General features: G+C 35.5%; 1 protein-coding gene across 1 annotated transcript in view; it reads right to left on the bottom strand.

Annotated features, from left to right (window-relative positions):
* The window catches only part of CFAP47 (cilia and flagella associated protein 47), a 508,878-nt gene that overhangs the window by 380,349 nt on the left and 111,070 nt on the right, over nt 1–17,459 (bottom strand). Inside the window, exons 23-25 of the mRNA XM_030933635.1 lie at nt 17,298–17,392; nt 9,201–9,360; nt 5,875–6,070 (exon numbers count right to left, since the gene is read on the bottom strand). Of these exons, the coding sequence (XP_030789495.1) occupies nt 5,875–6,070; nt 9,201–9,360; nt 17,298–17,392 (451 nt within the window). The remainder of the gene's footprint in view (nt 1–5,874; nt 6,071–9,200; nt 9,361–17,297; nt 17,393–17,459) is intronic.

Below are 17,459 nucleotides of genomic sequence, written 5' to 3'. Positions count from 1 at the left end.
AAAGAGTCAAGACCCATCAGTCTGCTGTATTCAGGAGACCCATCTCACATGCAGAGACATACATAGGCTCAAAATAAAGGGATGGAGGAAGATCTACCAAGCAAATGGAGAACACAAAAAAGCAGGGGTTGCAATCCTTGTCTCTGATAAAACAGACTTTAAACCATCAAAGATCAAAAGAGACAAAGAAGGCCATTACATAATGGTAAAGGGATCAATTCAACAGGAAGAGCTAACTATCCTAAATATATATGCACCCAATACAGGAGCACCCAGATTCATAAAGCAAGTCCTTAGGGACTTACAAAGAGACTTAGACTCCCATACAATAATAATGGGAGACTTCAACACTCCGCTGTCAACATTAGACAGATCAACGAGACAGAAAGTTAACAAGGATATCCAGGAATTAAACTCTTCTCTGCACCAAGCGGACCTAATAGACATCTATAGAACTCTCCACCCCAAATCAACAGAATATACATTCTTCTCAGCACCACATCGCACTTATTCCAAAATTGACCACATAATTGGAAGTAAAGCACTCCTCAGCAAATGTACAAGAACAGAAATTATAACAAACTGTCTCTCAGACCACAGTGCAATCAAACTAGAACTCAGGACTAAGAAACTCAATCAAAACCGCTCAACTACATGGAAACTGAACAACCTGCTCCTGAATGACTACTGGGTACATAACGAAATGAAAGCGGAAATAAAGATGTTCTTTGAAACCAATGAGAACAAAGATACAACATACCAGAATCTCTGGGACACATTTAAAGCAGTGTGTAGAGGGAAATTTATAGCACTAAATGCCCACAAGAGAAAGCAGGAAAGATCTAAAATTGACACTCTAACATCACAATTAAAAGAACTAGAGAGGCAAGAGCAAACACATTCAAAAGCTAGCAGAAGGCAAGAAATAACTAAGATCAGAGCCGAACTGAAGGAGATAGAGACACAAAAAACCCTCCAAAAAATCAATGAATCCAGGAGTTGGTTTTTTGAAAAGATCAACAAAATTGACAGACCGCTAGCAAGGCTAATAAAGAAGAAAAGAGAGAGGAATCAAATAGATGCAATAAAAAATGATAAAGGGGATATCACCACTGACCCCACAGAAATACAAACTACCATCAGAGAATACTATAAACGCCTCTACGCAAATCAACTAGAAAATCTAGAAGAAATGGATAATTTCCTGGACACTTACACTCTCCCAAGGCTAAACCAGGAAGAAGTTGAATCCCTGAATAGACCAATAGCAGGCTCTGAAATTGAGGCAACAATTAATAGCCTACCCACCAAAAAAAGTCCAGGACCAGATGGATTCACAGCTGAATTCTACCAGAGGTACAAGGAGGAGCTGGTACCATTCCTTCTGAAACTATTCCAATCAATAGAAAAAGAGGGAATCCTCCCTAACTCATTTTATGAGGCCAACATCATCCTGATACCAAAGCCTGGCAGAGACACAACAAAAAAAGAGAATTTTAGACCAATATCCCTGATGAACATTGATGCAAAAATTCTCAATAAAATACTGGCAAAGCGGATTCAGCAGCACATCAAAAAGCTTATCCACCATGATCAAGTGGGCTTCATCCCTGGGATGCAAGGCTGGTTCAACATTCGCAAATCAATAAACGTAATCCAGCATATAAACAGAACCAAAGACAAGAACCACATGATTATCTCAATAGATGCAGAAAAGGCTTTTGACAAAATTCAACAGCCCTTCATGCTAAAAACGCTCAATAAACTCGGTATTGATGGAACGTATCTCAAAATAATAAGAGCTATTTATGACAAACCCACAGCTAATATCATACTGAATGGGCAAAAACTGGAAAAATTCCCTTTGAAAACTGGCACAAGACAGGGATGCCCTCTCTCACCACTCCTATTCAACATAGTGTTGGAAGTTCTGGCTAGGGCAATCAGGCAAGAGAAAGAAATCAAGGGTATCCAGTTAGGAAAAGAAGAAGTCAAATTGTCCCTGTTTGCAGATGACATGATTGTATATTTAGAAAACCCCATCGTCTCAGCCCAAAATCTCCTTAAGCTGATAAGCAACTTCAGCAAAGTCTCAGGATACAAAATTAATGTGCAAAAATCACAAGCATTCTTATACACCAGTAACAGACAAGCAGAGAGCCAAATCAGGAATGAACTTCCATTCACAATTGCTTCAAAGAGAATAAAATACCTAGGAATCCAGCTTACAAGGGATGTAAAGGACCTCTTCAAGGAGAACTACAAACCACTGCTCAGTGAAATCAAAGAGGACACAAACAAATGGAAGAACATACCATGCTCATGGATAGGAAGAATCAATATCGTGAAAATGGCCATACTGCCCAAGGTTATTTATAGATTCAATGCCATCCCCATCAAGCTACCAATGAGTTTCTTCACAGAATTGGAAAAAACTGCTTTAAAGTTCATATGGAACCAAAAAAGAGCCCGCATTGCCAAGACAATCCTAAGTCAAAAGGACAAAGCTGGAGGCGTCACGCTACCTGACTTCAAACTATACTACAAGGCTACAGTAACCAAAACAGCATGGTACTGGTACCAAAACAGAGCTATAGACCAATGGAACAGAACAGAGTCCTCAGAAATAATACCGCACATCTACAGCCATCTGATCTTTGACAAACCTGAGAGAAACAAGAAATGGGGAAAGGATTCCCTATTTAATAAATGGTGCTGGGAAAATTGGCTAGCCATAAGTAGAAAGCTGAAACTGGATCCTTTCCTTACCCCTTATACGAAGATTAATTCAAGATGGATTAGAGCCTTAAATGTTAGACCTAATACCATAAAAACCCTAGAAGAAAATCTAGGTAGTACCATTCAGGACATAGGCATGGGCAAGGACTTCATGTCTAAAACACCAAAAGCAACGGCAGCAAAAGCAAAAATTGACAAATGGGATCTAATTAAACTAAAGAGCTTTTGCACAGCAAAAGAAACTACCATCAGAGTGAACAGGCCACCTACAGAATGGGAGAAAATTTTTGCAACCTACTCATCTGACAAAGGGCTAATATCCAGAATCTACAAAGAACTCAAACAAATATACGAGAAAAAAACAAACAACCACATCAAAAAGTGGGGAAAGGATATGAACAGACATTTCTCAAAAGAAGATATTCATACAGCCAACAGACACATGAAAAAATGCTCATCGTCACTCGCCATCAGAGAAATGCAAATCAAAACCACAATGAGATACCATCTCACACCAGTTAGAATGGCAATCATTAAGAAGTCAGGAAACAACAGGTGTTGGAGAGGATGTGGAGAAATAGGAACACTTTTCCACTGTTGGTGGGATTGTAAACTAGTTCAACCATTATGGAAAACAGTATGGCAATTCCTCAAGGATCTAGAACTAGATGTACCATATGACCCAGCCATCCCACTACTGGGTATATACCCAAAGGATTATAAATTATTCTACTACAAAGACACATGCACACGTATGTTTATTGCGGCACTATTCACAATAGCAAAGACTTGGAATCAACCCAAATGTCCATCTGTGACAGACTGGATTAAGAAAATGTGGCACATATACACCATGGAATACTATGCAGCCATCAAAAAGGATGAGTTTGCGTCCTTTGTAGGGACATGGATGCAGCTGGAAACCATCATTCTTAGCAAACTATCACAAGAACAGAAAACCAAACACCGCATGTTCTCACTCATAGGTGGGAACTGAACAATGAGATCACTTGGACTCGGGAAGGGGAACATCACGCACTGGGGCCTATCATGGGGAGGGGGGAGGGGGGAGGAGGGAGGGATTGCATTGGGGAGTTATACATGATATAAATGATGAATTGATGGGTGCTGACGAGTTGATGGGTGCAGCACACCAACATGGCATAAGTATACATATGTAACAAACCTGCACGTTATGCACATGTACCCTAGAGCTTAAAGTATAATAAAAAAAATAAAAAAAAAAAAAATTTCCAATCTTTTTTCTTTCCTAATATCAGTATTGAAGGTTATATATTTCCAAGCATGGATAATTTTACTGTACTTTATTAAGGTTTTTTCTTCAGTCACTGAAATTTTGATGTTTATTTAATAAAACAGATAAAGTAAACAATGGTGCTGGCCTAATTCTTTATCTAAAGAAAGTAGCAAAAGTCCCAGTAGCTGTTTTAAATTTAGTTTCCAGCTCTAATGTCCAGATGGTGTTTATAGTACTTGATTGTATTATACACTCATGATTCTTAGTGAATGCTTTCAAGATTTGGAATCTAGTATTTTAATTATTATTTATTTGTGAAATTCAGTATAATTCCTTCTGTTACTCTGTAGAATTTTTTTTTTAACATTTTCTAACTCATGGTGGATTTTGTTGTCTTTTCTTTATTGACTTTTAGTCAATTATATTTATTTTTGGAGAACATAGTCTATATTATGTCAACCTTTTAAACATTTTGGAGACATGAATTGTAACTATAGAATCATACATTGTTAATTTCTATAAATGTCTCATGATTCATTTAAAAATGTGTATTCTCTAATTGTAAGGTGCAATTTATACATGTTAAATGAATGAAGCTTGTTACAAATACTGTTCAAATATCTTGTCTCTGGACTCATCAACACTTCTGATACATGTTTTAACATCCCAGAATTATGAAGGACTAGTCAAATTTTCCCAGTTTTCATTTGGAGGTTACATATTTTAAGACTATTTTAATTATGCATAGAACTTTAGAATTCTGTTGGCTTTCATGTGAATTTAATGTTTTATAATTATTTGATGACTTTTATATCTTAAAAACACACTTTACCTATAGAGGTTATTGCATTTGAAATTAATACTACTACCCAGCTTTATTTTGGTTATGCTGTTATATCTCTTCCTATCATTTCACTTTGGTGCTTCTCAGCTGAGGGTGATTGTGCTCCCCAGGAGACATGTAGCCATGTGTAGAGATATATATTTTTTGTAATATCATAGGGAGGAACGCTATTGGGTAGAGGCTATGGATGTTGCTAAACATTCTACAATAAACAACATAGCCTCCATATATATATATATGTATATATATATATACCCTTTCAACTGTAATTAAGGTCTCTAATTAATTGACTTTGAATAAAGCAAGAGGGAGATGTCATGGATGGGTCTGACATAATCAATTGAGATCACAAAAGAGGGTTTGAAAGTCAGAAGTAGAGAAATCTGAAAGATGGTATACTTTTGGCCTTGAATTAGTTGTACACCATGTTGCGAGGATGTGACCACATGCCTAGGACTTGAGTGTGGACTGAGTGTGTCCCTAGGCAAAAAAATGATGCTTTAGTTCTATAAGGACCATGAAATTAATTCTGCCAACAACTTGAGAGCTCGGAGGAAGACTGAGCTTCAAGTGAAAGTGCCACTCCAGCCAACACCTTGACTTCTGCTTATTGAGACACTCAGCAGAGGATGCAGCTAAGCCAGCTGGACTACTAAGTCAGAGAAACTGCAAGATAATAAACAAATTCACGTTGTTTGAGATATCAAATGCATGTTTTAAGGCACCACATTTGTGATAATTTTTCACATAGCACCAGAAAACTAATATATTGAATTTTTAGGCTTGCTTACTACTCCATGAAGAGAGACACAGCAAAAAAATAAAAATAAAAAATAGAAAATAAATTACAAGAAAATTCAATGACTGTGAGATAATTAAGATTTTTTGTTTTTTGTTAAATTTTAATATATAGTTAAATATTTTAAAAGTTCTTTTCAACTATAGAAACAAGCCATTCTTATATAATTCTCATATAACACAGACACAAACAAAAAAGCACATAAAGAAAATGTGGTAAATTCACATTATTTACCTGAAATAGTTTTGAGGTAAAACGTTAATATCCATCACAGTTGTTACATCCAAAGGAACAGGAGTGAAAAATATAAATGGAGGGTCAAACAATAATTCTGGTGATTTTACTTCTCCAGTAAGACATAACATTTTATAGCAAACAGGAATATCATTCAAAAACATAGGAATATCTGCTGTGTATCTTCCAGGACAATCTAATGAAAAACAAAATTTTAAGGGTATTTTAAATTAGTTAAAACACAAAAAAATTTACATAGCTGAAACATAAACATTACTAAATTTCAAAATGTACAATGATGTTACAACTTAATGGGGCAGAATAAATTTCCCAGAAATTAGATTTAGCTTGCTGAAGAACTTAAGACACATAATGAGGTGCTGTTGAAAGAAAACTGTTTTAAAATACAGCTCGACTAGAAATGGAGCAAGTCTCTTTAATGTAGATTTTCATAATTTGGGGAAAATAAATATAACCTGGGAAAGCAGTGCAATAGAACATTTTTAAAAAATTATTCTCTGTGTTTAAATAGAAGCTTCCCAGACCTTTAGAATATGCAGTATGAAGATGAGGTTAGATCGTTGCCATAAGGATTCCAGGGGACTACTGAGAAAAGGAAGTCCTGAGATGAAAGGAATGTGCTGTATCCCAGATTTTTAAGTTTAAGAAATACTACCAGGGTTGACTGGCCAATTTTACCTGGTAGGAAAGGACAGGAAATTCCCATGCCATAGCTTAATAAGAGAAAAGGTAGTTTGCATTAGAGAGCAGGGCTCAACACGGGAAGCTGAAAGCTAGTTTCTGAGGACAGTTTTTCCATCACAGCAAGTAATCAATACCCTTTCACACCAAAATCTCCAAGCATAGTGTGTGACAGAGAGAAAAGAGTGACTCAGTGATTGTGATTTCAAGCTGATATCTTAGAACCTCCCAATGAGACACTAGTGCACCTTAGCAAAGATTGGGGCCATCAAGGGTATCTTCAGAGCAGAAAATGACAGTGCACTGGGTGATGCAAGACCATGTTCAAAAGTGACAGTGCTAGAAGCAAAAGCAATGGACTCATTGAAATCATCAGCCATACTAGCGCTCTCTGTACTGAATGCCATTACTTAATCAAATAAGCCCTTTACCTGATCAAGTAAGTAGTCTAGGGTTCTTGGAAAAAGGGAGGCAGCTGGAGAGGAAAGGAGAGGAGGGATAGAAAAATAATGGGCTCCCTACTAATAATGACAAATGAGTACTGGAAAGACTATGTGAAAAATTTTTTAAAAATTACGTATAGTTTGAGCTGATAAAATAAGCTATAAGAGAATATATGTATTTAAAACATTACAAATCTATAGGGAAATCATGGTTTCATTTCACAAATTTGATGTTGTTAAACTTATTTTGGGGAGAAAAAATAATTTCAGAGTTAGGGAATGTTTTAAGACTTACTGAATTCTGATTATTTCAGAATTTCAGACCTCTTAAAGGGTTCTGGGGTGATAGAGAAGGAGATTCTTTGTATAACCTCAGACTATTGGAGATTCAATCATACCCCTTTTTAAGCTGAGAGTATTTTCTCTCTCATCTGAGATGTAATTTATAAAGCATTTTAAGCATGTTTAATTCTTAAGAGTTAGGTTGTATTGACCAGGCGTGGTAGGGCGCGCCTCTAGTCCCAGCTACTTGGGAGCGTGAGGCAGAAGAATCATTTGAACCCAGGAAGTGAAGGTTACAGTGAGCTGAGATTGCACCACTGTACTCCAGCCTGGGCAACAGGGTGAGACTCCATCTCCAACAATAACAACAACAACAAGAACAACAACAAAAACAAAACAACAAAAGAGTAAGGTTGGGAGCCTAATAAAGGAAACCATAGATTTGACTGATAGGGCCCCGTCCCATATTAAACGAAAAGTCAAAAGGAAATGTTTCTTATTTCCTCCTAGATTGACCAGTCCAGTGCATTTTGTCTGAGTAAAAATATTCACAGGAACATAAAAGAGAAGTTCTGAACAGAAATATGGATGGTAGGTTCAGCTGGAATAGCCTTTGTGCTAGCTCTTTCGAACTCGAATATGGTAGAAATGGAGAAGAAACTAGAGAAATACATAATAAAACTTATTTTTACTAAACAAATTTCAGAATGCAAAGAATAGTTGATATTTTCTATCATATTTTCAGAGATTTAAAGAGACGTAGTAAAAAGATTAAACATTTTTAAACCTACTAATCATAATGTGCTATGAGATGTTTCTCACACGTAAAGCAAAAATGATTATACAATGCCATGCTAATAGATATAGCAGAACATCAAGTTAATGCAACACAGTGCTAATAGAACATTATTGAGAGGGAGAGAGCACAGTGCTCAAGGAACTCTCTAATAAGCTTAAAAGCTATAACAGATTCTTACCCTGCCGGAACTTCTACTGATAACTGAGCCAGTTGCGGGTATTTTATCTAGATTACCATATGTGTAAAACTTAGTGTCCTCGTAATTTGGGTATTTTATAAGTCTAATAAAATGAAAAACAGATTACATTGCACTATAGTGGCTGAGTGTGATAAGCAAAATTCTGAGACCATTCCTCAAAAAATTAAAAATAGAACCACCATATGATCTGGTAATCTCAAAGGAAATGAAATCAGTATCTCAAATATCTGCACTCCTATATTTATTGCAGCAATATTCACAATAGCCAGATTATAAGAGTGTCCATTGATGGATGAGTGGATAAATAAATTGTGATGTATGTATACACAATAGACTACTACTCATTCATATGAAAGAAGAAAATTCTGCCCTTTGCAAAAAAAAAAAAAAAAAAATGGTTGAACCTAGAGGATATTATTGTAAGTAAAATAAGTCAGACACCAAAAGACAATTACTGTATAATCTCATTCATGTGGAATCTAAAAAGTCAAACTCACGGAAGCAGAGTGTAGGGCATTGTCTTCTAGGGGCTTGGGAGTGGGGGAAATGGGGAGATGGTGATCAAAGGGTACACACTTTCAGACATAAGATAAACAAGTTTCTGGGGATCTAATGTACAACATGGGTGATGATGGATATATTAAGTAATTTCATTGTGGCAATTATTACACAATGTATACATACATCAAATCCTCACATTGTACACCTTGAATATATACCAACTTCGTCAATTAAGTAATGTAACATTCAAAAATGAGATTAATAAAATTGTATTATTTATAATTATTCAAATTAAAAGAAACAAATAAATAATCTAAATTTCTGTATACATAATAAAACAATGTCATATGTGAAGGATAAATTGAAAGTATAACCACAAATAAAGGAGAAAAGATCTTACTTGGACAGAAATTTATGGAAACATTATACTTTGCATTTGGTCGTATAATCCCATTCAGTACACTGAACTTGAATGTGCCATCTTTGAAAAGTTTGCCAGTATTACTAAGATCCAAAGTCCATGTCACATGGTGTTTGGTAATATTATATAAAACAAGATTCTGCTCACACACACAAAAAGACAAAAAAAAAGTTAAAAATTATAGCATGCAAAATAAAATTTAGTTGTATTACCATCTCAATTTGATGAGCCTATGTATAAATTCAAATGATTAATCATAGATAAAATGCTTTAAAATGATATTAGACAAAGGGGTTTTTAGTCTGATGAAACTGTTCTCTATGGCAATGAAGTGGTAGACACATTATTCCACGCATTTTTCAAAACCCAAAGATCTTACATGAACATAAATGTATGTAAATCAAAAACAATCAATCCAGCTGTAATACAGTGCATCACAGTCTGTAATCCGTCTTGGAATGTTGATACACTGTATTACAAATGTGTGAAATAACCTCACTGAATGTAGTTAGGGTAGAGAGAAATTGACCTCAGTAACTTTGAAAAACTGTGTTTTTGACTGAAAGCTACAAGGCTAAAGAGTAACAATTGTGTATGAATAATGTACTCTAGGTGATAAAGGTGTCAGCAATTTTAACAGGCTACAGTTAAGAAATTCTGAAACTTCTTTACTTGAAATTAGGATTAAAATAAGTAAATAAAGTGTAAAAAATGAGAGGCAGATTTCTCGTCAGAGAAATTAGTCAAAAATGAGTAAGAGAGAAAGATGGGAATGGACATTGTGGTGCTAGATTAGAGATATCAGTCTGAACAGGTGTTAGTTAGATGGATGTATGGAGAGAGAGAGAGAGAGAGAGAGAGAGAGAGAGAGAGACATATAGATAATTATAAGTATATGTGTATATGTGGAGTAGTATGTATACACAAATTTCCTGACTCTATTTGTTGAAAGGGCCTAGAACCTGTGACACTGCAGTAGCAACTCGTATACACAGTACTTAGACCTTGATTTCTAAATATCATTCTACAATAAAAAGTACTAAGGGATCTTGGAGAAATGTTGATTATAGAGCTGGAGCAAGTAAAATAAAAGATGAGCCTGGAACATTTGGTAGTACCACTAACTAAGAAAACACTTCAAAATCACAATGATGGGAGCCTGTCAAAGGACCAATGTAAAAGAGCTTATAATGGCTAAAGCAGAAACAATTTCAGCAACAAAATAAATAATATATTAAATTATAACTGAAAGTATAAAAATAAATATATGTGTGTTCATGCTGATATATTATGTAATAAAATAAATAAATAGGGAGAGGAAATAATTTTTTTAAAGAAAATTTCCAAGTAATATATGTAATATATAAGTAGAGCTTAACCTCCTACCACTTGATTGTAGGCTAAAATTGATCACACACTTCCAAAGGATCGAGTATGGAAAGTGAAAAACAGTAACTTCACAGTGGAGAAACCTAGCAGACATCACCAGTAATTAGTAATTTTCATATCATGTATTCCTTTATATGATGTGAAAAAAATTATTTCACCTCAGTAACATTCTTCTTCAAAACCCATGGAAAATAAAAACTCAGTCTAATCAGGTGAAAAACACCAGACAATCTCAAATTAACAGATATTTTCAAAAAATGCTGGACAAATACTATTTAAAACCGTCAAGATAATAAAAAATAAGCAAGATTGAGAGCCTGTCACAGGTTGGATGAGACTAAATGCAATGTGCTATCCTGGTTGGACCCCAGGACAGTAAATGGACATTAGTGAGAAACCATTGATTTCTGAATAGAGTCTGTTGTTTAGTCAATAATGCTGTACTAATGTTAATGTCTCATTTTTTTTTATTATACTTTAAGTTCTAGGGTACATGTGCATAACGTGCAGGTTTGTTACATATGTATACTTATGCCATGTTGGTGTGCTGCACCCATCAACTCGTCAGCACCAATCAATTCGTCATTTATTTCAGGTATAACTCCCAATGCAATCCCTCCCCCCTCCCCCCTCCCCATGAGAGGCCCCGATGTGTGATGTTCCCCTTCCCGAGTCCAAGTGATCTCATTGTTCAGTTCCCACCTATGAGTGAGAACATGCGGTGTTCGGTTTTCTCTTCTTGTGATAGTTTGCTAAGAATGATGGTTTCCAGCTGCATCCATGTCCCTACAAAGGACACAAACTCATCCTTTTTTATGGCTGCATAGTATTCCATGGTGTACATGTGCCACATTTTCTTAATCCAGTCTGTCACTGATGGACGTTTGGGTTGATTCCAAGTCTTTGCTATTGTGAATAGTGCCGCAATAAACATACGTGTGCATGTGTCTTTATAGCAGCATGATTTATAATACTTTGGGTATATACCCAGTAGTGGGATGGCTGGGTCATACGGTATATCTAGTTCTAGATCCTTGAGGAATTGCCATACTGTTTTCCATAATGGTTGAACTAGTTTACAATCCCACCAACAGTGTAAAAATGTTCCTATTTCTCCACATCCTCTCCAGCACCTGTTATTTCCTGACTTTTTAATGATTGCCATTCTAACTGGTGTGAGATGGTATCTCATTGTGGTTTTGATTTGCATTTCTCTGATGACGAGTGATGATGAGCATTTTTTCATGTGTCTGTTGGCTGTATGAATGTCTTCTTTGGAGAAATGTCTGTTCATATCCTTTCCCCACTTTTTGATGGGGTTGTTTTTTTCTTGTAAATTTGTTTGAGTTCTTTGTAGATTCTGGATATTAGCCCTTTGTCAGATGAGTAGATTGCAAAAATTTTCTCCCATTCTGTAGGTTGCCTGTTCACTCTGATGGTAGTTTCTTTTGCTGTGCAGAAGCTCTTTAGTTTAATTAGATCCCATTTGTCAATTTTGGCTTTTGCTGCTGTTGCTTTTGGTGTTTTAGACATGAAGTCCTTGTCCATGCCTATGTCCTAAATGGTACTACCTAGGTTTTCTTCTAGGGTTTTTATGGTATTAGGTCTAAGATTTAAGTCTCTAATCCATCTTGAATTAATTTTCGTATAAGGAGTAAGGAAAGGATCCAGTTTCAGCTTTCTACTTATGGCTAGCCAATTTTCCCAGCACCATTTATTAAATAGGGAATCCTTTCCCCATTTCTTGTTTCTTTCAGGTTTGTCAAAGATCAGATGGCTGTAGATGTGTGGTATTATTTCTGAGGACTTTGTTCTGTTCCATTGGTCTGTATCTATGCTTTGGTACCAGTACCATGCTGTTTTGGTTACTGTAGCCTTATAGTATAGTTTGAAGTCAGGTAGCGTGATGCCTCCAGCTTTGTTCTTTTGACTTAGGATTGTCTTGGCAATGCGGGCTCTTTTTTGCTTCCATATGAACTTTAAAGCCGTTTTTTCCAATTCTGTGAAGAAACTCATTGGTAGCTTGATGGGGATGCCATTGAATCTATAAATAACCTTGGGCAGTATGGCCATTTTCACGATATTGATTCTTCCTATCCATGAGCATGGTATGTTCTTCCATTTGTTTGTGTCCTCTTTGATTTCACTGAGCAGTGGTTTGTAGTTCTCCTTGAAGAGGTCCTTTACATCCCTTGTAAGTTGGATTCCTAGGTATTTTATTCTCTTTGAAGCAATTGTGAATGGAAGTTCATTCATGATTTGGCTCTCTGTTTGTCTGTTACTGGTGTATAAGAATGCTTGTGATTTTTGCACATTAATTTTGTATCCTGAGACTCCCATACAATAATAATGGGAGACTTCAACACTCCACTGTCAACATTAGACAGATCAACGAGACAGAAAGTTAACAAGGATATCCAGGAATTGAACTCATCTCTGCACCAAGCAGACCTAATAGACATCTATAGAACTCTCCACCCCAAATCAACAGAATATACATTCTTCTCAGCACCACATCGCACTTATTCCAAAATTGACCACATAATTGCAAGTAAAGCACTCCTTAGCAAATGTAAAAGAACAGAAATTATAACAAACTGTCTCTCAGACCACAGGGCAATCAAACTAGAACTCAGGACTAAGAAACTCAATCAAAACCGCTCAACTACATGGAAACTGAACAACCTGCTCCTGAATGACTACTGGGTACATAACGAAATGAAGGCAGAAATAAAGATGTTCTTTGAAACCAATGAGAACAAAGATACAACATACCAGAACCTCTGGGACACATTTAAAGCAGTGTGTAGAGGGAAATTTATAGCACTAAATGCCCACAAGAGAAAGCTGGAAAGATCTAAAATTGATACTCTAACATCACAATTAAAAGAACTGGAGAAGCAAGAGCAAACACATTCAAAAGCTAGCAGAAGGCAAGAAATAACTAAGATCAGAGCAGAACTGAAGGAGATAGAGACACAAAAAACCCTCCAAAAAATCAATAAATCCAGGAGTTGGTTTTTTGAAAAAATCAACAAAATTGACAGACTGCTAGCAAAACTAATAAAGAAGAAAAGAGAGAGGAATCAAATAGACGCAATAAAAAATGATAAAGGGGATATCACCACCGACCCCACAGAAATACAAACTACCATCAGAGAATACTATAAACACCTCTATGCAAATCAACTAGAAAATCTAGAAGAAATGGATAATTTCCTGGACACTTACACTCTCCCAAGACTAAACCAGGAAGAAGTTGAATCCCTGAATAGACCAATAGCAGGCTCTGAAATTGAGGCAATAATCAATAGCCTACCAACCAAAAAAAGTCCAGGACCAGATGGATTCACAGCTGAATTCTACCAGAGGTACAAGGAGGAGCTGGTACCATTCCTTCTGAAACTATTCCAATCAATAGAAAAAGAGGGAATCCTCCCTAACTCATTTTATGAGGCCAACATCATCCTGATACCAAAGCCTGGCAGAGACACAACAAAAAAAGAGAATTTTAGACCAATATCCCTGATGAACATCGATGCAAAAATCCTCAATAAAATACTGGCAAACCGGATTCAGCAGCACATCCAAAAGCTTATCCACCCTGATCAAGTGGGCTTCATCCCTGGGATGCAAGGCTGGTTCAATATTCGCAAATCAATAAACGTAATCCAGCATATAAACAGAACCAAAGACAAGAACCACATGATTATCTCAATAGACGCAGAAAAGGCTTTTGACAAAATTCAACAGCCCTTCATGCTAAAAACGCTCAGTAAATTCGGTATTGAGGGAACGTACCTCAAAATAATAAGAGCTATTTATGGCAAACCCACAGCTAATATCATACTGAATGGGCAAAAACTGGAAAAATTCCCTTTGAAAACTGGCACAAGACAGGGATGCCCTCTCTCACCACTCCTATTCAACATAGTGTTGGAAGTTCTGGCTAGGGCAATCAGGCAAGAGAAAGAAATCAAGGGTATCCAGTTAGGAAAAGAAGAAGTCAAATTGTCCCTGTTTGCAGATGACATGATTGTATATTTAGAAAACCCCATTGTCTCAGCCCAAAATCTCCTTAAGCTGATAAGCAACTTCAGCAAAGTCTCAGGTTAATTTCTTATTAAAAAAAAATGCCCTAGGGTTGTGTAAGGTAACGTTAGGTAAAGTTGGGTGAAAGCTATCAGAAATTCTCTGCACTATCTTTGAAACATTTTAGTAAATCTGAACATTATGGTCCTGACTTGCATGCAGACTCATCTTTCTAATATAACCTGCTATTAAAATATAACTATCAACCAGGTTTTTTCATTAACTTTACTCTTCAAATACTTGAAGACTACAGAATGAGTCATACAATTATCACCACATTTTATTCCCAAGCCTTGAAGTACTGCATCTATTTAGCTCTAATATTGGTATATCCTAACTATAAAAGGTTAATTTACGCATTCTAAAGAAAACATGTTTCAATACAGAAGGTGAGCACGAAATCATACCAGCCATTTGAAGCTTAATTTTTGTCATTTTAAAATGAGGAAAAGCTATTATACTTCCAAAATACTATCTACCTTCTCTATCTTATAATTCTGAGAAGGGAACTGATACAGTTATCTATAAAGAAACATTTGTCAATTTGTTCAGTATGTTTACTGTTTTTTTCTTTATATTTTTGTCAAAATCACATATGTATGCAGCTTACACAAAAAGTTCAAAATGCTTGTTTAAAAGCAGTTGTCCCACCAAATTCCTCTTCATCAAAAGTTCTGCTTCTCAGAAGCAACCAATTTTAGCCAATTGTGATTTGAGTTTTTATCTAAATGTGACACCAATATGGCTTATATTAGTTTTTTATAGATGCCATAACAGATTACCACAAACATACGGACTTTAGAAAACACAAATATATTATTATATATCACATTTCTGTAGATTAGAAGTCCAACACAAGTATCATTTGGCTCAGATCAACGTGTTAGCAGGAACTGTGTTCCTTCCTGAAAGCTCTAGGAAAGAGCCCATTTCACAGCCTTTTCTACTTTCTAGAGGTCAGCTGCATTCCTCAGTTGGTGGCCTTCTTCCTCTATGTTGAACACTGCATCACTCTGACCCTTCTGTCATCACATCTCCCTCTGAGCGCAGTTAGAAAAGGTTCTCTGCTTTTAACCACTCATGTTATTAGATTGGGGCCACCTAGATAATTCAGGAAAATCTTCCCTTCTCCGAGTCCTTTACCATAATTACATCAGCAAAGTATCTTTTGTGATATAAGGTCATGTATTCACAAATTTTGGAGATTAATACTTAAGCATCTTTGGGGCCATTATCTGCCTGCAGCATGAGTATTTTATGGTTTATCAGCTTCAGATACTGTCTTTTGACTGCCGACTAGGAAAGATGAAGATGCAGCTCATTGGTACTACCTATACTCCTCGCTCCACTTCTTATTTTGGAAATTCATATTTTTTTAAATTCTTCCATTAGTCACTTGGTAATTTTAAGCAAAATATATATATACCTCTTGTTTTTCTTATTCTCTCTACTTTAGACAGTACCCATTAATTACCCAGTATGTAAAATGAGTTTTATTTCTTTATTTCAAAATCCTTAAACCTTCTGTCAAATTAACCTTCCATAAACACATTACGTCTTCTCTGTACCATATATCTTCTATATTATGACTGCAAATATCATTCACGGGAAGTTTAAGTAGAAGATTAGAGTCACATTTTTTTTCTCCATGGGGCCAATGTCGCTCTTTCTCCTCAAAAGAGAGAATGCTATTGATGTCTAGATCTTCTTTGCTTACATCGATTGAATAAAATTTCAATGACACAAAATAATCTACATTTATAAAGGTATTGTTTTTATCTGAAATCCATTAAATTCAGTTGCCTTTCTAGTCCGACATATAAAGTCTTTGTATTCTTGAAGTTCTATTTGAAGTAGAAGTTTTCTTGACTTTTGATACTCTAAACAGTCACATTTTAATTTCAGTAGATCCTTCATTGATCTCTAACTATAATTTTATATAGCATTCTGCTATGTTTTATTAAAGCAATGCTAAATATTCTCTCCATATAATTTTTCTTCAATGCTATAAAGGTTCAAAATTGGTTACAGGTATAGCGATATATAAGACAAAAAGGGGCAGTGCAAATACAAATTTCTATAATGTGTCCTGAACTTCTTTTTTTGCACGTCTCTCTGTTTTCCTTCCTAATTAGAAGAGAGGCAGAGATATCCCATAAGAAAAAAACAGTAACTGAATATAGAAGCTACTTTACTATTATTATTATTCAGATTTATTATTGCCTCCTAGCACATTTTCTTTTATCTATGGAATATATTTCATATTAATTTAAATTATAGCTTCTATTTGTATAAGGAGAATGGGATAATTTAATTATATTAAAATTACTTTAATATTCTTATTAATTATATGCATATATGTATTTATGAATAGCTGTATATGTATTTGTACATTTTGAAAATTACTCCTGAGAAATTTTATATGTAAGTTTTCTAAAAACACCAGTATTCTTGCTCCAAATAGCATAAACAATTGGGGAGAAATTAATCATAGGGAATAGTTCATATGACTCATGCTTATGAATAATCAACTTAACAAACTAAAATTCACAATCATGAAAAGAATTGTAAACTGTATCACTTCTTTATACATACCTGAGTTTTTGTGACCTTGTTATTAGGATTCATCTCATGTAAAGGGATTTCAAATACAAACTTAGTACTAGATAAGTTCAATGGTGATTGCAGTGCTGTGAGAGGAACATAAATAAACTGAAAAAATGTCAACAGATATAAGCCCATAGGTACTTCTTAGTA

Source organism: Rhinopithecus roxellana, chromosome 7 (genome assembly GCF_007565055.1).
Source record: "Rhinopithecus roxellana isolate Shanxi Qingling chromosome 7, ASM756505v1, whole genome shotgun sequence".
Taxonomy (NCBI): domain Eukaryota; kingdom Metazoa; phylum Chordata; class Mammalia; order Primates; family Cercopithecidae; genus Rhinopithecus; species Rhinopithecus roxellana.
Note: the sequence above shows the minus strand (reverse complement) of the source record. Positions and strands in the feature narration are given on the sequence as shown.